At 29.5% G+C, this 27665-nt stretch overlaps 2 protein-coding genes and 1 pseudogene across 2 annotated transcripts; 1 reads left to right on the plus strand and 2 right to left on the minus strand.

Moving 5' to 3' along the window:
• The first annotated feature begins 7403 nt into the window (after positions 1-7403).
• On the plus strand, positions 7404-10431 carry LOC7454832 (signal recognition particle 54 kDa protein 2-like; annotated as a pseudogene).
• A 2644-nt stretch (positions 10432-13075) lies between these two features.
• LOC7467396 (phytochromobilin:ferredoxin oxidoreductase, chloroplastic) lies at positions 13076-17644 on the minus strand. Its single transcript, XM_002313332.4, has 8 exons — positions 17299-17644; positions 16216-16332; positions 15626-15720; positions 14955-15048; positions 14715-14846; positions 14429-14533; positions 13594-13644; positions 13076-13509 (listed from the first exon to the last, which is right to left on the minus strand). The coding sequence occupies exons 1-8, from the start codon at positions 17575-17577 to the stop codon at positions 13315-13317; spliced, it is 1068 nt and encodes a 355-aa protein (XP_002313368.3). The 5' UTR covers positions 17578-17644; the 3' UTR covers positions 13076-13314.
• Positions 17645-26636: 8992 nt separating this feature from the next.
• LOC7482345 (heavy metal-associated isoprenylated plant protein 47) lies at positions 26637-27665 on the minus strand. The gene is made up of 3 exons (XM_002313331.4): positions 27487-27665; positions 27305-27383; positions 26637-27179 (listed from the first exon to the last, which is right to left on the minus strand). The coding sequence occupies exons 1-3, from the start codon at positions 27490-27492 to the stop codon at positions 26920-26922; spliced, it is 345 nt and encodes a 114-aa protein (XP_002313367.2). The 5' UTR covers positions 27493-27665; the 3' UTR covers positions 26637-26919.

Raw genomic sequence — 27665 nt, forward strand, 5'->3', positions numbered from 1 at the left:
GTTGAAAAAAACATGTAGAAATTTAATTTTGTAGATATTGAATCAATGTTACTATTAAACTTGATATTTAATATTATAGAAAATATTTTTTTATTAAAAATATAAAGAATCCGTGATAAAAAGTGAGAACAAAACAAAAACTATAATACAGACGCTCCAGTACCTTAGCTATAACAATTCAATTCTCATAAAACTAAATACATTAACTTTACTATTTTATTTAACAAATTTCTAAAATACTAGATGAATTCATTGTAGCAATAAACATAATTTACTATGAATTACTAAGTAAATTTATCTTTGTGCCCCTCAATGGAAAGGTTAGAATGCTAGGATATAGTGGTATTTTGATCTTTTATGTTGACCCATTGGTCATTAAAAAATTAAACATAGATATTATTGTCTTTTTAGATTATTTTATAAGGTAAAAATATTTTTCTACTCCTAAGGTCAACAAAATTTAAACTTGCTAACCAAAAGTTTTTTTGACTTTGCATAAATTTTAAAATAAGTAAAAAACTTCTTTGCCTTTAGAAAATACAAAATAGCTTCTTTGCATATAGAGGAGTTTTGGTATTTTTCACATTGATTTATTTGTTATTTCCAAGGTTATATGAGGTATTTTAGTAATTTAACATTTATTTTTAATATTAAATTCAAAAAAAGATGTTGGCAAGTTTTTTTCACCCGTTGGTGGCGTCCGCACTCTTTCGACGACTCGTGTGACGCCACTATTTGTCCGAAGATGACCTTCTGTCGTGTCACTAGAAGCGGCGTCACGTGCTCTTCCTCCTAGTGTGGAGCGTATTAGTGATAAACCGACAATTTGTCACTAGTGATCGGTTCTTCTTTTTTCTTCCTACTTTTCTCTCTCTTGTTAAAGTACATGTTTTTCTTTTTTTTCTTTTTATTTTTCAATTTCAGTCCTTGTGTTTATTATTGCTCATTGTCATCGTTCACTCTTTTAGAAAAGTTTTTTTATTTTCTCAATTCAGTCATTAAATTACAATTTATCATACATTGTTTTCTCCAATTTGGTATTTATTTGCTTGATTTGTCATTTTTACCCCTGGATTTTTTTGTTAAAGTTTTATTAGTATTCAATTTCATCATTCAATACTACTTGAATACAGAAAGGTCCTTTAAAAGTCTAGACTTGATCTCCTTTTTTTTGCTTGATTTTCTTTGGACTTGATTTTTTGACTTGGATACCATATAAATATTTTGCTTAATTTTCTATTTTTTATATGTAATTTGAAAGTACTGATGAATATTGTTGTGGTTTAGTAGGAATGTTGGGACAGTTTTTTTTTTCATATGTTTCCAAGCCTAAACAAGAGATTTTATGGTTTGATTTTAAGATTAGGGATTAAGAATAACAAAACTTATGGCACTTTTTGGTCTCCTAATTTTTAATGCCAAAAAAACAAATTTGACCGAATCGAACCAATTTGATCTAAACCAGGTTTTGGTTCCGTCCGAGTCATATTCTCAGGAAATATCATTTCCTGACTTGATTAGATTTTTTTGCTCATATTGTACTGAACCAAACTGTGAACACCCCCTACAACAACAAACAAAAACAACAAACAAGAAATAAAGATCTTGTTTACACCAATATCAATTCTTCAACCAGTCTACAAAAGCATTTTATGATATGACATTTTGCAAATGGTCATAACTCACGTCATTTTCATTTTAATATTGAAAAGACAGAACACTTTCCTCTTCTATAGAAAAGCTAATGATATGACATTCTTTACAAACAAAATGTTAAGCATAAGTCTAAAAGGCAAGTGTTTTTTTATTATGCAAGGCTTTATTGTTCATCCTCTTGCACATTGTTATGAATAGGTTGTGCAAATTTTTTTTTTTTCAACATGGTCCTCGAACTTGTTTTTGCTGATTTAGTTCTAATTAAAGAATAATTGATTTTGATTGTTATGAAATCATGGGGTTGAAAAAAAAATGATCGAAATGAAAAAGACATCAAACATGGGTGGCGTGCCATAAATTTCACAAAAGAAGCATTTTGGTCCCTTGACTTTAAAAATCACGCAAATTATATAATTTCAGTACCTTAATATTTTTTCAATTTAATTTTGGTACAAAAGTTTATTTTTTGTTATTTTTTAGTTCTTGGCTGAGAGAAGAGAGAGAGAGGTCACTAGATTCCAACGACAGAGAGAGAAAAGTATTGTTAACACCGATTTAGACCACCAAAAACAGATGATATTTATGTTAAATGGTTTCATTTGATTATGAAAGTTTATATTAGGTGTTTTTTACCTTTGGGTTTTTTATATTAGGTGTTTTTTACCTTTGGGTTTTTTGGTAAAAAAAACTTAAGTCCCAATTTTTTTATCTACTATAGTGGCTGGAAATTGGGCAAATCAGAAGATGTGTCATCTATCTCAGCAGGCAACACATCGTTTGATTTTTTTCCAATCAATTTAATACGTGTCTCTATTTTTGTTATCGTTTTCTTCAATAAAAAAATACTTTAATAAACAAATTTAGCAAACACAGTTGAGTAAATGTCTCGTCTTTCAATATTAAATATCTTGATATATACATGTCTATTGATTTTTCAAGTTTTATTTTCAGGCATCATTGAATTTCCTCTCAATTTTTGCAACAATTATAAGCATGCAAATAGCTTGAAGTGGAATCAAAGTGTCAAATACCCCTTATAAAGTAAAATAAAAATGACAGGGTTGACTAAAATTAAATAACCCATTTTATCAACATCAAAAAAAATTATTTAACCACTTTCACTTACACAAAATATATTGGTTTCCTAATTTAAAGGACATTATTTCCATTAAAAAAATAAATATATTATGTGTGTACCGTGCACGTGATACAATCATTTTAACTTTAATAACAGCGAATGACAAAATGGAATACAACATAATATTTAGATATAATTCGTTTATTTAAAGATTAAATCATAATTTTAGAAACTTTAGTGAGAAAATAGGCTAAAACATAAGAACAACTTGACAACTGTTTTAATGTCAGTTTATATCATAAATATATTAGTAGGTAAGATACCACAACAACAAAATACAAACCAATACCAGTTGATGGATGATTCAACATATAGAATGCTCCGATTTTGAGAAGATCTACATAAAATTTGGCATTTATAAGAACATCTAGAAAGTACACCAGCAGTTAAATAATTAACACAATTAAAAAAAAACACAGACAAAAAAAATTGCACACCAAGTTACCAACAATAACCTATAAACTTTTCTTTTACTACTTTTTTTTTATATCCTAGACACAACAAAAAGAGGGAGAGAGAGATTGATGTCGGGTGGTTCAAGAGAGAGGAGAGAATGATAAGTTTTTTTTTTTTTTGTTAGATTTGGGTGAAAGAAAAGTTAATTGAAGTAGTATTTATACTCCTTCAAAACTCTTAAAATCGATGCAAATTTGTGAGTTTGCATTATTTTGCCGAGTTTATTGGAATTGAGTTCGATATTACTAATTTTCGAGTTTTTAATCAAATTTTGCATACTAAATACAAATCAACTTATAAAATCATATGATTTTACTAATAAACTTATAATTTTAACAACCTTGATTGCAATAATTAATAATGTCAAGCATAGTCCTACGAAATGATCATATTCATGATCATTCAATCCAATTAAACCAAGTTATAATCACAAACACCTTACTTGATATTAAATGTAGTCGTGATGGTATAACCACACAAATTATAAGAAACTAAACATACGACTTGTTGGATAAATATTTTTTAATATAAAAAATAAAATATATAGGTTTTCTTAATGTTGTTTTATATAAACAAATTATAAATGTAAATCATAAAGCTTATTCATTCATTTAATTCGATAAATTAAAAATTATTTATGCCAATAAATACAAGAAAATACTTGTTAATGATAATTAAATATTAAACTGAAAAATAGAGAGATAAATATGAGTTAAGATACTTAATATCGCAACACAAGTTATGTACCCGTCCGTGTTTGATAATTTTTTTATTAAAATCAATTTTTTAGCTAGTCATACGATAATAGAAATAGATAAATACATAAAAGCGATTGAATAAAATCATTAGAAAAATATTATGCAAGGTTACTTATTATAAAACAAATGTTACTATTTTACATGAAAACCAATTAAAAACTATATTATATTTAACCAAATACTAAATTGAAAAGTTGAGAAATAAATATGGATGCAGTTGTATGATATCAAAACATAGGTCATAAATTTAAATGTATTGAATAACCTTATTTACTGGAATCAATGTTTTATTTAAGAAAATGAAAATAAAAAAGACACGCATGGAAAAATGATTGAATGGAACTAAAAAAAAAAGCAGTGCTGCACAAAAAAATAATACCTCCTGATATCAAATTTTTTTTGAAATCTTATTCGTTAACCAGTCAAGAATTAAATCATGTTTTATTAAAAAACATTAATTTTTTTTATTAAATTTAAAAAATACCTATAAAAACACCTTATACACCTTACTAAACCCATTAATGACCTTGAATAACAAAAAAAAAAAGGCCAATAACACAAAATCAACTTCAAAATAAATAGAAAAACTTTTAGGCTTAAATATATTATCTTATAGTAAGAAAAACAAATAACACAGAAACTCTTTTTATCAAATTGAACTTGTAGACATTAAAATAAAATTTTTTATTATTGTGACGGTTGTTAACTTGGATTTTCTCTCTCTTTCATTGCATTCACTCCTTTTCTCCTATCTCAAACATATAATTAAAAATAATAATAATAAAGTTTTAGATAATATTGGATTTTTTAAATATCAGGCACTGAAAGTTAATCATTTAAAAAATACCTTTTGCTCCAATCCCAAAATTGCAACCTAGTTTTTATGATTTTCTCAACTTGATCTCCTTTCTTTTAATTTTGTCATCAGTTTACGAATCTGAAACAATTGACCTTTTTATCATCTAAATAAAAAAGATGACAATCAAAATTTAAAAAAAATCAACGTGCGAGTCTAATGTGAAATGCGAGAGGGGTTACACTGTACATGGTTAAAGTATTCTCCCCCACGTGGCTTTTTCCTTTAGCTTTTTTCCTATAGCTGCATAATATACAACCTCTCATAAATCTAGAGTAATATTTTTTTTTTTATCATATTTTTTTTTTCAATCTTGTCTTTTATATTTTCTTTTCATTTTTATAAAAGGAATTATACAAAATAAATTATGTCTCCACATTTTTGCCCTCAGTTGTTATCATTTATGGATCCATCGATTCCTATATATTCATGTATTTAACTATAAAAAAATATTTAAATAAAAAATTGAAACTTAACCATATTCAAATAATAAAACAAGAAAAGAAAAGGAGATAAAAAAAACCCACACACCAAATAATAATATCCACTAAATATTTGACCCGTGTTTCATCAGGGGTTAAATTTTTTTTTTCTTAACAAAAAAATTATATATAGACCTTTTCAATATTTTTTTGCATTTAAAAAATTTCTAAGTGAAAAAAAAAAATATACACACATATAATTAAATAAATTAAAAACTATGCGTGTTAAAAAGTGAAAAAAAAACCATAAATGACGATTAAAAATAAAAACGGGAAAAATCAAGAGACATGTGTAGATTAAGATATTTAATTTTGCAATACGTGAAATTTACACGATTGTGTTTGCTAAATTTGTTAATTAAAATAATTTTTTTATTCAATCAAATGATAATAAAAATAGACACACACTAAATTGATTGAATAAAATAAAAGAAAAAATAATAATATGCAAGGCTGCATATATTAAAAATAATTTTTGAAAATTTTTTTTATTTTAAAAAATAAAGTTTATCTATACAAAAGATTAAAAAAATATAGATTAATCAGAAAAACCTCCTAAAAAATTAAATACATAATCAAAAAATAATTATTATTTCAAATAGGCTTTATATATAACATAAAAGAGAGAAAAGATATTAATTTAAATATAAATAAAAATAATATTAAGATTAATTTTTAAAAATAGAAACAAAAAAAAATATTTTTTCCAAAATAAAAATAAAGTGAACAATGTTGTCCATGGTAAAATTTATAGGATGAACCTCGACCATGAACTCGATTGAATTTAATATTTTTTCCTTTTAAATTTATAGCAAATCTAAAAAAAAAGTAAACAATATTATTCACAGTAAAACATGAGAGGCGGAACAGTACGGCTGCACAATGTTCATTTCACATATTTTCCCTTTAAATTTATATCAAAACCTTTTTAAAAAATAATGATCAGTGTTATCCACAATAAAATATGAGAGGGATGAACAATGCGTTTACATAAAATTTACCTCACATGTTTTAGTTTATTTAAAGTAAACTCAACTAAGTTTAATATTTTTTTTTAATGTATAAACCTAAAATAAGTGAATAATATCATTTATGGTAAACACGTGAGAGTGGAAACAGTATAATTATATATTATTATTTATATATATATTTATCTTAAATTTATAATAAAAAAAATAAACAATGAATCCACGAGAAAACACGAGTGATAAATAGTACAGCTCCACAATTTTCACCCCCGCTCACTTTTAATTATAAGTAATAAGTAGAAAAATAGAAAAACACTGTGGTGTACACGGTATATAGGTAATAGCTATACTGTTGTACAAATTTGTCTTTTAATAAAATAGAAACTCTTTTCACACCCTTTCGTTCTCTAAAATTCATCAAACACAAATCCTAATCCCAAGATCACTTATGAAACCGTTTGGAACGCAGACTGTTGCCAAAAAAAAATTTAATTATTTTTTAAAATTTAATATAATTTATATTGTATCATTTTGATTTGTTAATATAAAAATAATTTTTAAAAAATAAACAAATATTATTAATATATATTTTAATATGAAAAATTATTTGAAAAACAATTATTATCACACTACCAAACATGCTCAAAAACTATTTGGGAACACGTTGTAAATAGCTTTTTTAAAAAAACTATTTTTTTTATTAAAATTTATTTTTATTAAAATTTAATATAATTTGTATGTTTTGAATTGTTTTAATATAATAATATTAAAAATAATTTTTAAAAAATAAAAAAAAAATCATTTACAACCATTTCAACACAAAAAAGAAATTATCTCAAAAGCAACCTAACCAAACATACTCAACAATGAGCAATGCAACAATCATCGACGAAAAGTTAATCCCTCTCTCTCCCGATCAAAAATCAAATTGAATCCTTGGAACTCGAAAAAGAAAGCAAAAATGGTGTTGGCACAGTTAGGAGGAAACATATCCCGAGCAATCCAGCAAATGAGCAATGCAACAATCATCGACGAAAAAGCATTGAACGATTGCTTAAACGAGATCACTCGCGCTCTTCTTCAATCTGATGTTCAATTCAAACTTGTTCGCGACATGCTAATATCAATCAAATCGTTGGGTGGAAACCTGTGCTGGTTTGCGCTGATACGTTTAGAGCTGGTGCGTTTGATCAGTTAAAGCAGAATGCAACTAAAGCTAAAATCCCATTCTATGGAAGGTAGTGATTTTAAGCGGAGGAGAATAAATAATGGGTTTTCCATCAATCAATTATTTACTTGTTGTTGTTGATACAGTTATATGGAATCAGATCCTGTGAAAATTGGTGTGGAAAGATTTAAGAAGGAAAATTGTGATCTTATAATTGTTGGTACGAGTGGACAGCATAAACAGGAAGCTGCACTTTTTGAAGAAATCCGTCAAGTTTCTGAAGCAACGGTATGTTATTCTTTTATTATTGGTTTTGCATGCTTCGTTGTTTTTATTATTAATCGTTGATTGTTATTGCAGTAAAATCTGATTCTTTTTCGTTTTGTGTCTTCCAGAAACCCGAACTTGTTATATTTGTTACGGATAGCAGTGTCGGTCAAGTTGCATTTGATCAAGCTCAAGCTTTTAAGCAAATTGTTGCTGTTGGAGCTGTGATTGTTACCAAAATGGATGGTCATGCAAAGGGCGGTGGCACGCTTAGTGCGTTAGTATTCTAGAGGTTGCTCTACTGTACCAAAACTTCCTTTTTTTTAAGCATTTATATTGATTTGTGGTTTACATTCCATGTACAGTGTTGCAGCGACGAAAAATCCTGTCATTTTTTATTGGTACCGGAGAGCATATGGATGAGTTTGAAGTCTTTGATGTTAAACCTTTTGTTTGTCGCCTTCTAGGTATTCTCGCCTTTGTTTTGATGTTGTTCTGACCTCTGAAATTTATGTGGATGTTTTTGATTCTCATAGTGTTTGCATTGTTATGATCTTCCAGCTAGGTATGGGTGACTGGTCTGAATTCATGGACAAAATTCAGGAGGTTGTTCCTATGGATCAACAGCCCGAGCTTCTGCAAAAGCTGTCAGATGGGAGCTTTACCTTAAGGATTATGTAATAGCAATTCCAGAATCTACTAAAAATGGGTCCCATTGGCCAGGTTCTCTACTAACTATCCTGTTTTGTTGGATCTTCGTAAGAGAGTATAGGGAATTTCTTTTTATATCGGAACTCCCTTGTGACTGTGATAGTAAGTGTGCTAGTGTATGGACAGTTGAATAACTTTTGGCCACCGCACTTACTTAGAGAAAATCATCTTAGGAGAGTTTTTGTGATTTGTTGTTAATTCCTCACCCCAGTTTTTCTGTCTTCCTTTTTTAGCTTTTTCATGCTTCAGCATGCAGATAGTTGATAATTATTATGCAAGACTTTGTAGTCAGCTTATTAGTAGAGCAAAACCTTTTTTTCCTTTCATTTGAATTAGAAACTGAAGCTGTTGGCATTTGATACATAACAAAAGTACGAGGCGTTTTATTGGTTCATGCACATTGACACCTGCTGGTACTGTTACATATGGCTTTCAAGAGTATAGAAGTTGTACCCCAGCTAGATACGAGAATCTAACACAAGAAACCAGATTCAGCGACAATAGTGATTCTTATTAGTTTGCCTAGTTTAGATACAGGTCCAATTAATTTGTTCCCAGATTATTTTAACATCTTGTTTAACAAGAATACCTCAACAAGTGAAAGAGATGAAAAATGAGAGAAATTGCAAAGAGGACAATGATGCATACGAGAGTGAGAAGAAGATAATGAAAAAGTACGGTAGACAAGGAGAAGACAAGTGGGAAAGTATGGTAGACAAGGAGAAGACAAGTGGGAAAGTATGGTAGACAAAGATAGCTTACAATACTTCCTAATTAACATTTTTCAGTTTCGTGAATTCTTTATTTGGTGACCTGTTTAATTAAAAAAAGTGGGAAAGGTAGTAAACTGTTGCCCTGTCCTTGGTAATAAAATTTTGAGAGTATGATATTAGTCTTTACATCTTGGCTGAATTTTTTTATATATATTCTCCCTTTACCATTCTTCTCCTTCCCTATTGAGTTGTGACTTTCAGTTTAATAGTGTTCAGGTCACCTTTTTTAGGTATTTTCAATGCTTCCTGGATTTAGTGCTGAATTAATGCCAAAAGGTCATGAAAAGGAAAGCCAGGTGAAGATTAAGCGATACATGACCATGAAGGATTCAATGACCAATGACGGTGAGTAAGTGCTATTTGATATATTCACATTTCACATTTAGCTCATTGCTTTACATCTTGGATATGCATAACACATTTTCTTGAATGAATATATATTGGGTACTTTGGCTGATCACTATTTGTTGCTGATGTGTTGCAGAGTTGGATAGCTTGAATCCAAAGCTCATGAATGAATCACGAATGATGAGGATAGCACGGGGTGCTGGCCGTCCAATTAGAGATGTGATGGAAATGTGGGAAGAGTACACAAGTGACTTGCTAAGGTCTGGAGCGAAATGAAGGGGCTTAAGATTCCAGAGAAGGGTGAGATGAGTTCCCTGTCTAGAAATATGAATGCACAGCACATGAACAAAGTCCTCCCTCCACAGATGCTGAAGCAGCATGGTGGCATGGGTGGCTTGCAAAACTTAATGAAACAAATGGGTTCGGCAAAAGACATGACGGGCATGTTTGGAGGCGGGGACAAGTAAATGCATGATTGCCAACTGCAAGTTGAAATGAATTCCCATGACTATAACCTTGGCCTGTCAGGAGGATGGCAAGGCAGAGTGTTACATATGCAAGCAATGCTTCTAACAGTTTTGCAGGTACTTATTCATGAAGGATAATGCATTTGACTTGGTTTTGTTTTTTCTCCTGCTGATATAGAGAGGTTGTTCTGTAGCACCTTCTTTTCCAGTTTAGTTTACCTGTTTTGTGTATTTATTTTACATTGTTTGATGACCTTTCTAACAGATATGTTACCGAGAATTTTGCATTTGTCACTTCATCTCCAAATCTGCTTGGGATCTTTGCACGAATCTGCAGGCTATTAGATCTTAGTCAGTTTAATGACTAATGGGGTGACTACTGACTAGTAATCTTTCATGGCCTGTAAATAAGGGCCGAATGCTATCTTCCAATATATGTGAAACAGTGTCTAGAAGGCTGGAGAGTCGGTATTTAGAAAAAGAAAAATATTTTTTTAAAAAATATTTTCTTTTCCAAGAAAAAAAACATTTTAAAAAGCAATTATTATTACAAAATCAAGATTGAATTTTTTTTGGTGGTCTTTTGTTTTAGAAGAGACACCTTACTGCATTATGTGAATATCCAAAAAATGGCAAATCACCCCCGCAGTTTAAAACACTATGCCTGCAAGTTATAATTCTTCAATGCTAGAGGTATTAGGTGTGGACGCTATCTACCTCCAGATTGCTTGAGACTTTTTCAGTGACTCTGCTAGCAACCACCCAAAAATTGGTTAGATTGCAACTCTTTTTTTTTTTTTTTTTATTGTCAGGCAACGCTCAAAAAGTATAATTTGAGCTCGGAAAAGTTAACCATCAATGTTTAAAATTTCTTGCAAATGTTCCTAAGATGTTTATTTTCATGGAAATCCAATGCCTTTCGGCCTCAATTAGTCAATGTACCATAACGATCGCATGAGAATCTGAACATTTAATGGCAGTGAAAAAACCCTTTATGCAAGAACTGTTATTATTAAATTAAAAACAAATAAGATGCACTAATGTTTTACTGTTGATCAAGACTAATTATACTACGGATTACTAAAATGTAATGTTTTTGTTCTCCATGGAAAAAATCAATGAACGGGGAAAAATGGTTTTTTCACTAAGCTTGTTTGACACTATCAAAATTAATCGGGGTTAAATTGATATTTTTAATTTTTTAACACATTAAAATAATTTAATTATATTTAAAAGTAAATATTTTTAAACTAGAGCCCAAAAATTCTTCAGTCTTTTCATTTTTTTTAAAACAATAAAATTACTAAATTACTTTTAAAAACAAAAACAAAAGTTATGAAACTTGCTTCCATGAGGTTTTTTATATAATTAAATAGATTGAGAGACAAATTGATGTTTTAATACATATAAATATTATTAAAAAAATAATTGACACATGCATTACACGCAATAACACGTGGGTTATGATCACTCACTTGTGGTTGAGCGTGTGGCGTTGCTCGATTGCTAAATACCGACTTCCAGGGTGACATTTGAATCTTTTTGGAGACCCTCTATTCATGGGCGACACGTGTTGGGACAAACCTCTAATTTGGCGTTGATGGCTTTTTCTTTCCCCTTTCTTTTTTTTTCTTCGTCTCAATTCTCATGTCCTCTAATTTTTTAAAGTAGCCCTTCAAATTATTTTTCTTTAGATTAAATTAATGTTTTTTTGATTATTGTTTATTTTATTTTAAATAATTTATAATATTGGATTTTATTTTTAATTTTATCGTCATTCGATTTTTTCATCTATCACATTTGATCCTTATTCTTTTGATTGTTATTTTTTATTTTTTTAATCTTGATCGTTTTCTTAATTTTTTTATTTTCAATTTTGTCCCATATTATTTGATTTCATTTAATTTTTACACTAAATTTGGTCAACATTATTTGATTGCTATTTTTTTATTTTTTTATTTTCTTAATTTATTTTATTTTTCAATTTTATCCCTCATTGTTTCATTTCATTGTTTTTTATACCAGATTTGATCTCCATTCTTTTAATTGCTATTTATTTTGTTTTTTAATTTTGGATAATTGAGAATTTTGCTTCTTGATTTTTTTAGGTTTACCTTTTATGGGGTAATCGGTCTCGTGAATCAAATTACGAGTTTTGAAAATTAGCCCGAATTGATTTCAGTTTTTTTTTTCTAGATTTTTTTTAATTTTATCTTTCGACATTAAGTTATTGGGTCTTTAACTTTTTTGATTTTTTTTATTTTTTCCATGTATCTATCCTGATCTTATATCCTGGATCACAAGTTAGTCGAGTTAACCCGAGTCAACTCAGGTTTTTTGATTTTTTTTCTTTTTAGTTTGGCTTTTCATTATTTAGTTTGCTTTGAGAGTTAACCTCCACTGTTTTATTCAGCTTCTTTTATGCAGGGTTATCCTGACCTCACAAGCAAACTGCGAGTCTAGCATGCTAATTAGAGTTAGGTTTTTTTGTTCTTTTTTAAAATTGATTTTTTTTCAATTTATCATTCAACATTTGATTTGCTGGTAATTAAGCTTTAATTTTTTTTTTCTTTATAAATTTGTCTCGTTTTCATTTAATTTTTGTTTTGTTATCAAATAATATTGTTGATATTTTTTGAGAATATTTAAAAGATATCTTTTTATAATATTAATAAACATTCATTTTTTTATTAGTCATTGTTTATTTTATTTATTTGATTATTGTTGGGTTTTTTTTGTTATAATCATATTATTAAAATATTTAAGTTTATTGAATGTATTTAAATTAATGATCCGGCCCCATTTTTTATTTTTTATTTTGCTTTTTAACAAACATTATAGTCCCTTGGAGTAAAAAAATCTGACCTTGTCTTGTCTACGTGCAATCAGTTTTCAAAAAGTGTTGGCCCTTGTTTATGGCTCAAAGTGAGACACCTGAACATGCCGGCATAGTCTCGCGGATGACTAGAGGACAAGTAGCAACACATTTTTGCTGTTAGAAATGATCAAATACACAAACACAGCACCTTGAGTACAAAATATGATGATATCAAGCGATGTTTCTATTTTTCTTAGGAAGATTACAGACATCATGCAAAATTTCTGACAAAACAGCAAACTTCGTAGATACACAAATACAGTATCTTGAGTACAAAACATGATAACAGGGGAGGTTTCTATTCTTCTCAGGAAACAAAATTTCCAAAATTTAGAGAACTGGTGAATCATAAAGACACGGGATGAGAAAAACCAGAGAAGGATAATTGTTAAGACGGTATAACACCATTACCACCGATGAATTCTCCTCTTGCATCCCAGGGACGCTTTTCAAAAGACTTTCCAATGATGCTGCGCTTCTCGTTTATAGACCCATCCTCGCGGCGATATTCTGGAAAGTAATCCAAAAATCCTTTACTGCCTAGTTCATCAAGTCCATTGAAGAGGAAGTTTCTAACCAAGTCCTGCGGAATAGATGTGAAGCGAGCATTGCATCAGTACTTGGTGGCAAACAATGCATAAGAAAGATTTGTTGAGAGTGATTATACCTTTGCAAGCCTTTCTCCAATCAACCTTTTAAGAATTCCATGGCCAGGATCCTGCTTCCAGAATTTGCATTAGCCAAACATGTTGGACCAGAAAAGAGAGAAGTTTGAAACGGTGCCAAGAATCTATCTGCTTAAATACTGTAATTATGGAATTACAGTACTACATAAATGATATATCTATCTGAAGGTACCAGTATGCCTAGTCAGTTCTGAGAGTCCGAGAAAGAGCATGGGTTTGGATAGGGCCTTAATGCTAACAAGTCTAGGTACAAAGTTGATTCTTTCCAGGCGTTTTCTTTCCTAAAACTGGGTAACCAATTGGAATTCATCCTGCCTTGAAGCTAAAATCCCTCTTCAAGATGTTAGTTGCTCGAACAACGTTTTGTGGCAGAAAGCATCTGTTTCTTTTTTTTATTCATTTTATTCCAAATGAATTGCGAACTTAATTAAAATAATATAGAAAGCAAGCATTTTTCTGTCTTTCTTTTACTTCAAGGAACCAAATTTCTTATACAGTTAACCTAGAGATGGCAATTTGGCTCAATTACGACCCTATTATTTTTTAGTATTCAAATGACCATTTCTAATCTATAAAGCTAAAATGCATGGGCTTAAAAAAGCTTATCACTGCCCAGCTGTTTGGCACTCAAATTACAGTCACAGATCTTACTTGAAACATTTTCAAATGAAGAAGAGTAGAGAACTGAAGACATGCCATGATTACTTCCAAGCATCTAAGCTTTTTTAAGTCCTACAGCCAATGAGAAGAGACTGGCAGATATGATGGGCCACATGAAGATGAGATCAAAAGGGGAAAAAGACATTAAATAATCACCTTTTCTTCTCTCCACGTTAGATACTTATGTTGCGCTTCACGATTGAATGTAATATGAGATGCATCTATCTCCTCTGGTGCTTGGTCAATCAGTTCAAGCCATGCCTAAAAGAGAAGAGGAGAATGATAATTGAGCAGCTAAAATTGGAATTCTACATTTTATTTGACACATGAACTGCTAAATCCATGTGGATTCCCATCCCGTTTCCAGTTTATAATTTATATCTCATCATTAGCATATTAGCTTAAATGTAATTTAAAGCAGAAGCTAAAGCCGTTAAGCAACCTTGTAGTACTCTGTGAAAGCAGAATATAAAGCATCATAACTATCCTGACTTGGAGGAAACTTGGTCCATATCACGATCGGTGAGAAAAACTTCAAGGACTCGCTTGTGAGCTTTCCTCCCCAAGGAAAAAGCTGCATGAAATCTGTGTTCAGTCACCATACCATTAATTTTAGACTGGATAAAGAAACAAATAACAAATACCATTGTGTGTAATGTTCCACAAGAGGCATTGAAGTTACCTTGCAATACTTGAGGCCTAAAGGAATTAATCTCTTAAAGTACTTTTCCTTGTAGTCTCTTTGGTCAATGACATTGTGCAAGGGGTTGAGGTCCCTACAATGGGTTAAAAGTTCCAGAAACCTTAGCACGTCAGTAATTAATTCCAGCTTACAGGAATAAAATCTTAAGTTCGATGCCACAAGAAAAAGGACAAAAGATGGCTCCTGGTTGAAACAAACCAACAAAAGGCATGCATGCAAATCAAACTAGAAAGCGACAATTATTTTGTTTGTTTTTACGTTTCAAAAGCGTTTTTGAAAAAAATTATTTATTTATTTATTGCTTTAAATTAATATTTTTTAGTGTTTTTAGATCATTTTGATATATTGATGTCAAAAATAATTCTTAAAAAATAATAAAAATTATTATTTTGATGTACTTTCAAGTGAAAAACACTTTGGAAAGCAACCGCTACTACACTCCCAAACACCCATTGACGAGCTTCATTTCTTTTTCTTATTCCACATCAGATTTGCGCATATAAATTTCCAAGAGAAATTCAAAGCAATAGAATGAAAAAAGGAAGCTGAACAGGAAAACAAAAATCCAAACAGAAGCATAAATAATTTTCCATATAAAGAATAAAACAGGGTTTAGAAAAGCACAGAGAAAGGAAGAGAAGGGAGCTTACAACACAATGATGTTTATGGTGGCAGTGGAGAAAAAGTTGGCACAAAATATGGGTACATCAAATTCAGGTCTGGCAAAAACAGCAAAATCTAAAATCTGCATAAATTTTCAGAGGTCAGTTATTACAGAGGGAGGGAAACAAAAACGTTCTACGCCTCCATCAAGCCAAAGAATTTTTGTGGTGCTAGACAACGTGCATATAACCGTGCTGGATACCTTTTGCACAGGAGGATAAGAATTTAACATGAATAGGATAAGAGCATATTGCACTCATGCTGCCATGAGCCTTGTGAAGAACAAATTAAGCTAAATGAATATGAGTAGCATTCCAAAAAATCTCAATAATTTTCTTAAGCTATAATAATAACACACATGCCAAGGATAATTAATGCCAAGTACAGGAGATACTTCTTATGCTGGCAGACAAATGGACACAAACAAAGTCCAAATAATGGCAGTCAGTAACTTAGCTGTAAAATGTATAATCGCAACAAAGAGCTCAAATTAACGTGATGCACTCATGAGTTTTTCCCTCTAACACTTGAGGGTGCAAAAGTACATAAAAGCAACAAGCTTGCTAGAGAATGGTACCTGCATCGCTTCATTTTCAATGCTCAAACTACGTAGGAGTCTGATTTTGGGAGCTTGGAATGAAAGCATTTGAAGCTCTGTAGTTCCGTCCATCGCAGTCATGGAACTATATTTTTCCTAGACTCAAAAAAAGTTGTTCTTGTGATACATGTATGTAATCATGAAATAACATTTAAAATAATTGATTGTTTTTCAGCTGCCAAAGAGTTCGTTTCATAGAAGCACAAAGAATTTATTTTATTTTATTTTGTTGAAATTCAGTTTGCAATGAGCAATCAATAACAGAAGAACCACATGTTGTTTTTCCTTCTGCAGAAGCAAGAAGGCACAGTCATCTGAAACATAGCACTGAAATAACAAAGGGTTCTTGACTCTAGGGTAATCGAGTCTGTACTGGTGTCCTGATGCTGTATAAACCTTGATAGCAAATTGGAGAGCGAATGAGAAACTATTTTCAACTTTATAACCATCAAAGTCCATATTTGCACAACGACCAACATCGAGTACAATAGCCAAAATATGCAAGCAAATCAAAACGGAATCTTTTGGCTTAGATATTAAGCATTCACTCTGCTATAAGTTGCTGAAGAAAGACGCTCCATCCCTTGCTCAAGTTTAACTCACGTTTTTGAAACAAAATTCGACGATGCATAAAATAAAAGAGGAATTAAGTTTAAAAGAAAAAAAAAAGAAAAAAAAGAAGAAGAGTGTCTAAGCCCTTGGAAACCGAACAAACGAAACGACGAAAACGCACATCTGGCGTAAGAACGATACGAAGATTATACATATAAAAAAGGATTAACATAGACTTTGAAGGATCAAATGGCCCAAACTATGACAAATCACAGAAACATTTCTATGGATCAGTCACCTCAATTCCCAAGTTACAGACCAAAAAAGTTGCGAAAAGCTCTTATATAATTCAAAAGCCAAAACCCAGCTTCATTTTCAACCCTCTGAAACCCAAAACTGAGGATTTAAAAATAAAAACCCGAGGAGAAGGGCTCAATTCAAAAGGCAACCCATTTCTGCTTCCAGGCAATGGAATCCATAAACACAGCAAGCAAGAAAGTGAAGTAATACCTGGAGAGGAGAAGGGACCAAAAGGGCGTGTCGTTTGGTTTCGTTGAGAGCAAAATGAATGAACTTGTGGTAAGAAAAAGAACCTGCAGAGACTTTCAAGACACGATGAGGTTTACACTTCTTGCTTGCGAAATTAGTGGTGATGCTACTAAAGATTAAGCTGCTGGTTAATAATTGAGGTTTTATTAGTGAAGAAGATAAGCGCGCAGTTTGCAAAGAAGAACAGAAGTCCATTGAAGTGAAGCTTTCACTGAAACTCTTAACACATGAGCTCACCATTTTCTTCGACAAAAGTGCTTCGTTTCTGTTGTTTACTGTATTCTAACATCACATGTTGTCCTTGGCAAGTACTTTTTACTCCATTTATTTATTCTGCACCTTTTTTTAGGCATCGAAATCGACGTTTCTTTCACTTACTTGTTGTAATTTGTTTTTTACTCTAAATCGATAAATAAATAGGCATGATTTTAGCATGTATGTTAAAAATAATATATATATATATATATTGTTAAATTTAGATCATTGAATTTATTGATTGTTTATAATTTACTAGGCCTGGCGCTGTACACAAGTTAGAGCAAAAAAAAAATTAAAGCATTAAAAAAAAATAGTAGTGACATGTTTCTAAAAAAATATAAATTTTAACTCTAAATTAAGTAATATTTTTATTTAATATAAAGAAGGAAAAATATTTGGTCTATCTAGGATAACATAGATTGACCTTTGAAATTTACAAGGGTAATATTGAAAAAAATAAAATAAAAAACTCAATACCGAATTAATTTAATATTAAAGAACAAAATTGATAAAAAAATAATATTTAATTAAAAAAAACTAAGTAAACTTGAGTTAACCAAGTAAATTCATGATGCAAATCATGTACATCATCAGATTCAGTAAATTTTTATCCCACATGATATTTTTTTGGTATGAAATTAACAATATATTTTCTAAAAGTGAAAAAAAAAGGTAATAGATACCTGGAGCCAAGATAATAAAGGTAGATTATTTTTTTTTACTCTAAATCGATAAATAAATAGGCATGATTTTAGCATGTATGTTAAAAATAATATATATATATATATATATATATATATATATATATATATATATAAATTTAGATCATTGAATTTATTGATTGTTTATAATTTACTAGGCCTGGCGCTGTACACAAGTTAGAGCAAAAAAAAAAATTAAAGCATTAAAAAAAATATATTAGTGACATGTTTCTAAAAAAATATAAATTTTAACTCTAAATTAAGTAATATTTTTATTTAATATAAAGAAGGAAAAATATTTGGTCTAGGATAACATAGATTGACCTTTGAAATTTACAAGGGTAATATTGAAAAAAATAAAATAAAAAACTCGATACCGAATTAACTTAATATTGAAGAACGAAATCGATAAAAAAATAACATTTAATTAAAAAAAACTAAGTAAACTCATGATGCAAGTCATGCACATCATCAGATTCAGTAAATTTTTATTTCAAATATTATTTTTTATTTAATAATATAACAATAAAACATATGATATTTTTTTGGTATGAAACAATATATTTTTTAAAAGTAAAAAAAAAAAGGTAATAGGCATCTGGAGCCGAGATAATAAAGGTAGATTATTATTTTTTACTCTAAATCGATAAATAAATAGGCATGATTTTAGCATGTATGTTAAAAATAATATATATATATATATATATTTTGTTAAATTTAGATCATTGAATTTATTGATTGTTTATAATTTACTAGGCCTGGCGCTATACACAAGTTAGAGCAAAAAAAAAATTAAAGCATTAAAAAAAAATATTAGTGTGATGTGTTTAAAAAAAATGATAAATTTTAACTCTAAATTAAGTAATATTTTTATTTAATATAAAGAAGGAAAAATATTTGGTCTATCTAGGATAACATAGATTGACCTTTGAAATTTACAAGGATAATATTGAAAAAAATAAAATAAAAAACTCAATATCAAATTAACTCAATATTAAAGAACAAAATCGATAAAAAAAATAACATTTAATTAAAAAAAACTAAGTAAACTCATGTTGCAAGTCATGCACATCATCAGATTCAGTAAATTTTTATCCCAAATATTATTTTTTATTTAATAATATAAGAATAAAACACATGATATTTTTTTGGTATGAAACAATATATTTTCTAAAAGTTAAAAAAAAAGGTAATAGATACTGGAGCCGAGATAATAAAAATAGATTAAATTTTTTCACTCTAAATCGATAAATAAATAGGCATGATTTTAGCATGTATGTTAAAAATAATATACATACATATATATATATATATATATATATATATATATATATATATATATATATATTGTTAAATTTAGATCATTGAATTTATTGATTGTTTATAATTTACTAGGCCTGGCGCTGTACACAAGTTAGAGCAAAAAAAAAAAATTAAAGCATTAAAAAAAAATATTAGTGACATGTTTCTAAAAAAGTATAAATTTTAACTCTAAATTAAGTAATATTTTTATTTAGTATAAAGAAGGAAAAATATTTGGTCTATCTAGGATAACATAGATTGACCTTTGAAATTTACAAGGATAATATTGAAAAAAATAAAATAAAAAACTCAATACTGAAATTAATTTAATATTAAAAAATAAAATCGATAAAAAAAATAATATTTAATTAAAAAACCAAGTAAACTCATGTTGCAAGTCATGCACATCATCAGATTCAGTAAATTTTTATTCCAAATATTATTTTTTATTTAATAATATAACAATAAAACACATGATATTTTTTTTGGTATGAAACAATATATTTTCTAAAGGTAAAAAAAAAGGTAATAGGTACCTAGAGTTGAGATAATAAAAATAGATATTCTAAATTGATAAATAAATAGGCATGATTTTAGCATGTATGTTAAAAATAATATATATATATATATATATATATATATATATATATATATATATATATATATATATTGTTAAATTTAGATCATTGAATTTATTGATTGTTTATAATTTACTAGGCCTGGCGCTATACACAAGTTAGAGCAAAAATAAATAAATTAAAGCATTAAAAAAAATAGTAGCGACATGTTTCTAAAAAAATATAAATTTTAACTCTAAACTAAGTAATATTTTTATTTAATATAAAGAAGGAAAAATATTTGGTCTATCTAGGATAACATAGATTGACCTTTGAAATTTACAAGGATAATATTGAAAAAAATAAAATAAAAAATTCAATTCCGAATTAACTCAATATTGAAGAATGAAATCGATAAAAAAATAGTATTTAATTAAAAAAAACGAAGTAAACTCGTGATGCAAGTCATGCACATCATCAGATTCAATAAATTTTTATCCCAAATATTATTTTTTATTTAATAATATAACAATAAAACACATGATATGTTTTTGGTATGAAATAATATATTTTCTAAAAGTAAAAAAAAAGGTAATAGGCACCTGGAGCCGAGATAATAAAGGTAGATTATTAATAGCAAATAGTGAAATTGCATTTTTTTAGGTTTTAGTTAAATAAAAAAAAATAGACCATCAATGATGAAAGATGAAATTGAATTTTTTTTAAAACAATTATGGACAAATAAGGTATTAAACAAAAAAACAAATAGTAGCCCAGATATTGTGGATTAACCCATTAAACTCGATAACAAATAATAAAATCAATCAGTTCAATAATTTGTTTTATCATTTTAAAAAAAACAAAACATAAAATAGAAAAAAAAGCACCTAGGTTGCTTGGCATGAGCGTCAAAACAAAACAACCCAAGCACATGGGCCTTCTAGCCCACACCCGAGCTTATTTTGTTTTTTATTAATACTTTTTAAAGAAATGATGACCTTCATATTTTTCTATTTAAAAATAGTAGACATCACATTTTCTGGTTCTATAAATTACTTGATATAAATAAAATATATTTATTAAAACATTTATAGCATGCTAAAGTCCTTATTGGTCAATAACAATAAAATTTAACCAAATATTATTTAACTACTTTAACTATTTATAAACATAATATATTAAAATAATATTTTTTAAAAATACTTTTTATTTTAAAATATATTAAAATATTTTTTAGATTATTTTTACTTTTAATATATTAAAATTGTAAAAAATATTTATTAATTTAATATTTTTTAAAATAAAAAACATTCATGGTAGTTATCAAAGGCATCATTCAATAGCACGTCGCAGGGCACCAAGTCAAATACGAAACAGTCCCAAGACAATAGCTATACCATATTTATTAAATTTGGACTCGTCACGGGACAACTCAAGACTCGAGACCCGATAGTTGGATTAATATAGATTAGGTAAAAGACTAGGACGGGCAAAATCTATTTGACCGGATTGTTTTTTTTTTCCTTGCAAATATCTTTTTTTCTAGCTAGATATTTTTTATATATATATATTTTTTAGTTGGTTATTAATCTTTTTCAAAGTTTATTATATAAACACTAAAAGAATATTTTATTTTTTTAATGTGGGATTTGAAGTCTTTTAATATATATTACAAAAAAAAAAATTATGTTTTTTTAATATGGGATAAAAAACCTTATTGGTTTAAATGCTTTAACTTAAAAGATTCAGCTTAAAAGGATAACATACTAACATAATATATTTTCAATGTGCGATAAAAAACCTTTTAAAATAATCTTTTAAACTTTATTATTTATAACATGTATAGCCTACACTCACATGAATTGTTTTTTAATTTTCTTCATATGAAATATTAAAACTTCAATTTTTTTTTAATTTTTCCGGGTTGACCCGGGTCAACCCGTGTAACCCGGGACCCAGATCCTTGGCCGGGTCAATTCCCTATTCGGGTTTGATAACTATGAGCTATACCGGAGTTTGTACTATTAAAAGACATGTTTGTTTTTGTATTTTAAAAGTATTTTTTTTAAAAAATGAATTTGTTTTTTATTTTTTTTTTACTTTAAATTAATATATATATATTTTTGTTTTCAAATGTGTATTGATATCAAAAATAATTTTTTAAAAATAAAAAATATTATTTTAAAATATTTCTAAATTAAAAACACTTTAAAAAATAACCACGATCAGCCTTCCAAACAACTCATCTGTCTTTTTTCTTGCCTTACCAGGGAGAATTGGGAGCCGTGTTTGAGGTGTATCCTTGAAATCTTCCTCTGCATGAATTGATTTTGACATCCACTTGTCTGCAGGCTTGTTTTGGTGTGGTCTGCTTGCAAACTTTCTACACAGGTAAATCTCTTGAAGGACTGTTCATCTATTTTGTGAGGGAAGGCAGCTTTCCTTCGAAACATTTCAACACCGAAGGCTCTTTTCCTTTTCAGGATTAATGTGCTCGTACAGTCGCCGTGGATATTTCAGATTAGTGCCACTGTCAGTAACTCACTGATACTGTTCCTGTACAGTATCAGGAGCAAAAAATGAGTATCTTTTTCGCACTTGTAGAACACATCCCCTCAGGTGGAAAAGGCATTGATGGAAAAAGTTGCTCTGAAGTGCGTTGCTCACTGCTATTTATAGATATGTACCTCGAGAATGCAAGTTAGCATTTTAGACAAGAGCACAGGCTGAGGAAAAAGCCAGAAGAAAATAATCCAGAAGAGGAAGGGCTGTGGGAGAAGGATCAAATTGTAGCAAAGGATTCACAGTGCCCCTGACATTAGAAAATAATCCTTATTCTGTTTTTGTTTAAGATTTGTCACTTATTCTTTTATATTGTTATTTTTATTTTGAAACCTTTTGTCAAATTGAGTTTTGTTTTTAATTTCCCCCTCTACTTTGGATTTATTAAGAATCGAGAGTCATAATTTTTTTTTAATTAAGTTGCATCAAGTTTATGATAAATATCATGAGTTTAAAAAGTTAATTCATATAATATTCATCTTTTATTTATTTATTATTGTTTTTTTTATTTTACTATTTGAATTTAAATTTTATGAGGTTATATTAATCTCTTTATCTTAATCATCAAACGATTTATTTGTTTAACAAGCGTTCACTCTAGACTTTTTTTTGGGTTAGTTCTTTCGGTTTCATCATTTATTAATTTTTTTTTGCATTTTGCTTCATAATTGTTTTCACTTGCCTTTTATTTATCTGATTATTATTTTGATTGAAGTAAGTTAATCTGCGTTTATTGATTATTTATTTTTATTAATTGATTTTTTTAAAAAAAATTAATTCATCCACATTAAATTTATTAAAAATTAAAACTGATATATATATTTTTTAATTTGGTTTCTAATTTGTTATCTAACCTGAATAGATTACGGGTTTTTATAGATGCACTCAGGCTTACTTAGTCATATCCCCTCCTTTTTGACGATTTTCTTCCTACCATGCTTAATTATATTTGAAATGTATCTTTCTTCTTCTCTTTTCCTTTCGTAAATGCTTTTTATTTTTATTTTTATCATGATTTTTTTTTGTCATTTTATTCTATTCCATCGAGTCAATGAAATAATCGTGAGTTTTTGTTACGTTTTTTTGAAGCACTTATAATATCTTTACATTTTTATTTAATGCTAAGATTTATTTTCCCTTAGCTCGGTGTAGGGTAGGCATTAGGACGTTATAATTACAGTTTTTCAAAGTGTTTTTTATTTAAAAGTATATTAATTTTTTTTTTATTTTTAAAAAACTATTTTTAACACCAACACATTAAAATGATTTAAAAATAAATAAAAAAATATTAATTTAAAACAAAAAAAAATAATTTTTTTCCTTCACCTTGTTCTCTCCCGTATCTTAAGTTTTTTTGTTTTACATTTACGTACCTGTTCATTGAAGGATCCCCACATAATCAAGAGTACTTATTTTGCAGGTATACAACCACCTTCTTCACCTTCGATCAATTTCCATCCAGCCTTAGAGTTTCACGACTTCATCGTGTTTCACCATGGCTTGGCTAAGCAACGGCAGCAACAAGTGATCAATATAAATACTATAATATTCCAACAAAGTTCCAATAGCCAAAGGGAAAATAACATTCTTTGATTTAATTGTAAAGTTCAAATAAATCTTACAAATGTATCAAAACGAAATAAAAATAAAAGGGGATTAAATCTGAAATAAAAACAAAATAAAAAACATTTAAATGAAAATTAAAATAAAAAATAAATTTAAAGTTTTCAAAAGAAATCAGGATGAGAAACATGCAATAATAAAAAACAAGAGAACTAAATTAGAAACTTAAAAAAATAGGAAGGCATCGTAGATTATTTTTTATCAAGCGGCTTCTTTTTTGAGAAGAAAAGAAAGGAAAAGACGGTCTTAGCCGCACCATTTCATTTGAAAGGATGCTCTAGGAATTCTAATGCCGTTATGGGTTGTCAATTTCTGACACTGTACAACTCTGCACGCGCCATTAGAAGTGTACAGAATCACCCGACAAACACACGCGTTAAATATTTTTATACTTATTAAAATATCAAATTATTCATAACTTGACCTGGTCTGGTTATAACTAAAAATAGCACACTGTAGAAATCCTGATAAGGATGCACTGTCCTCAAAGCATGCAGCAATCAATAAACACCCATAATCCCACGGATAAAGGATGTTCCAAGAACTCATAAGAACCGACAAACAGGCAACGAGGAGAAGACGAACGTATAAGGAGATCAGAGCACCAAAAGATCAGACAAACAGGAACAGCAAACCAGAAGGAGAGCAGTTCGTCAGTACTGACACAGCATGAAGACCACACAAACCTGCATATATATATATATATATATATATCCCATCAAATCCATTTAAGTTAAACCAGCAAGATGGTCTCAAAGAACCCAGCATAAAAGAACAAGGAAACAAAAGATAACGAAAAGAAAGCAACAAAAATGGGCAAAAAGAAGCACCATCAGGAACAATGACAGAGAAATAGAATGAACAGAAAAACCAATGAGCCAGACCTAAGACGGAGGCATGAAAGAGAGTAAAAAGGAGAAGCAGATGAACCTACCTACGCGACCCAAGCCAAAAAAAAAAAACAGAGAGAGGATGTGAAAGCATGGGAAGCCCTAGGACAACAGTAGCGTGATATAACAAAAAAACAATGAAACAGAACCTGAAATGATAAAAACTTAAAAGGGCAAGTAAAGTCCATCTAAAATGAACAATAAAACTAACCAAACCAGAAGAGTACTGAAAATCACAAACTTGTCAACAACCACACAGCTTGTGAGCGCAAAAAAATGAGAGGCCTGGAACTGGAATTCCCCAGTCAACAGTCTAGATCATGCAGACGTCCAATCAAACCCAATAATCAGCAGCTCTTCCAATGTTAAAGAGCGGCCAAGTGGGCATTGCATTTAATGCATAATCATGATCCCGGGTCGTTTTCTCTAAGGTAACAGACACGACCGAAATAAAATAACCCCACCCACAGCCATTTTAAGTTGTGTTTTTTTAAGGTTAACGTTGTTGTTGGTCAAGTTACATGGATTTTAATTAATTTTATTGATTTTAAAATTAATAATTATATAAATTTTTAATGACATTAAAACTTATAAAATTTAAATCCATGATTTTTAAAAAACAAATTTAGAATTTGATTAGTTAAGTTGAAGCTGAACACACAACACCCAAAAAACCCAGCCCTCCAAGGCTCGAAAGGAAGCGCCAACAACCCAAGGCGCGATGAGAGCAATGGAAAGCCGCACCGTTAAGAAAAGCAAACCCAGCCGAGAAAAAGATAAAGTCGCCACCATGACTGAACCACACTGCACGGTGAATGGTTGGTAATTATAACAGCGATAATAATTTAAAGTATTTTTTATTTAAAAAAATATTAAAAAAATATTTTTTTTATTTTTTAAAAATTATTTTTAATATTAATCAATCAAAATAATCTAGAAATATAAAATAAAAAAAACTTTAATAAAAAAAATTCAAAATTTAAGGGCTAGAATCATCCCACAACCTTGGAAAGATGAGGCAACTAGATGTATTGTGCAATTCCACGGTTAACTGAGTTATGGCCCTATGGGAGCAGTTTTTGTCTTTGCGGAATAAATCGTGATTTTTCAAATTATGATTTTTTTTAAAATCTGAAATTATTTTTTTTTAATTGTTTTGATATATTAATATTAAAAATAATTTTAAAAAAATAAAAAATATTATCTTAATATATTTTTTTTAAAAAAACAATTTATTTAAACACTCTAAAACACCCCTTATGTACAGTATCGATCCACGTAGTATTTTTCCATACTGTTTAGAGTTTTTTTTTGTTAATTTTTCACTGGACAGGATGTGCCTTTGATACAAAAAGAAAAGGAGAAGATGCGCCGTGGTGCCCAGAAAGCAATAAATGGTTCAACAATTGGATTAAAATTCATAAGTTGATATTGTTGAATAATTAACGACTGAATATCACCATGTTTTTTGTTCACCCAATATCAAGATTTGTCACTCCTGTAAAATGAGAAGTTGAGACAAGCAAAGAAGCTTGTTTACACATGGTACGTACATATGTAATCTCAATTTCCCTACTATCTCCCCCCTTTCAGACATGGAACGGCAGCGGCCCGACATGTTCTACAAGATAAATAAACTGACTCGGCTTCAATCTCTCTCTCCCTGCTTCTGGCTTGCCTGTTTGGTAATTACATGATGGAGCAAGAAGGGTCCTGATGGGGGTGAATCGGATAGATATAGGTCTGAGGCATGCCTCCAACGTACACGGGCCAATCAACCGGCTGCACTTCTGGCTCTTCTTTCTTTTCTCCCACAGCTTCTACACTTGCTAACTCTGCGTAGCCTACTTTCTTTCTCAGCAAATTTGTAAGTTGTACTGCATCAACTCCATCGCCTACCACCTCTATCTGGCTCTTATCTTCCCCACCTAAACCAGCAGATTCAACACCTACAGAATCACAAAAGGATATATAAACCCGTCAACAAATTGATCATCTGAATTTTCCCACAAATGCATGGTTTCTATTAGGTATTCCGATTCTAAAACTTGTGTGCATGGAAGGTTTTGTTCACCTGAAAGCCCAACTGCAATCTGCAAGGCTTTGGAGCGGGACTTCGGTCCCTTCCCCGTCACCTTGATCACTATCTTTTGCTGCAATAATTTAGCATAATTAATCATTAACAAGAAAGTAATATACATAATATATTTACGAACAAGCTAGTAATATACTTGGGTTCTGATCGCAAATTCATACCTTCATGGTCTTGGTTGTTGGAAAGATGGTGATACGTAGGGAATGAGGAGCTGTTTACAGTCCAGGAGACACCAAAAGTGATGGTTTTGGTCTTTTGGGGAGGTTTTGAAGAAACAGAGGAGGGAGTAAATTAATGCTCAAGTTGTTTGAAGATGGAAATCTGGGAGGCAGTTCTTGCT

Source organism: Populus trichocarpa, chromosome 9, assembly GCF_000002775.5.
Source record: "Populus trichocarpa isolate Nisqually-1 chromosome 9, P.trichocarpa_v4.1, whole genome shotgun sequence".
NCBI classification, from domain to species: Eukaryota; Viridiplantae; Streptophyta; class Magnoliopsida; order Malpighiales; family Salicaceae; genus Populus; species Populus trichocarpa.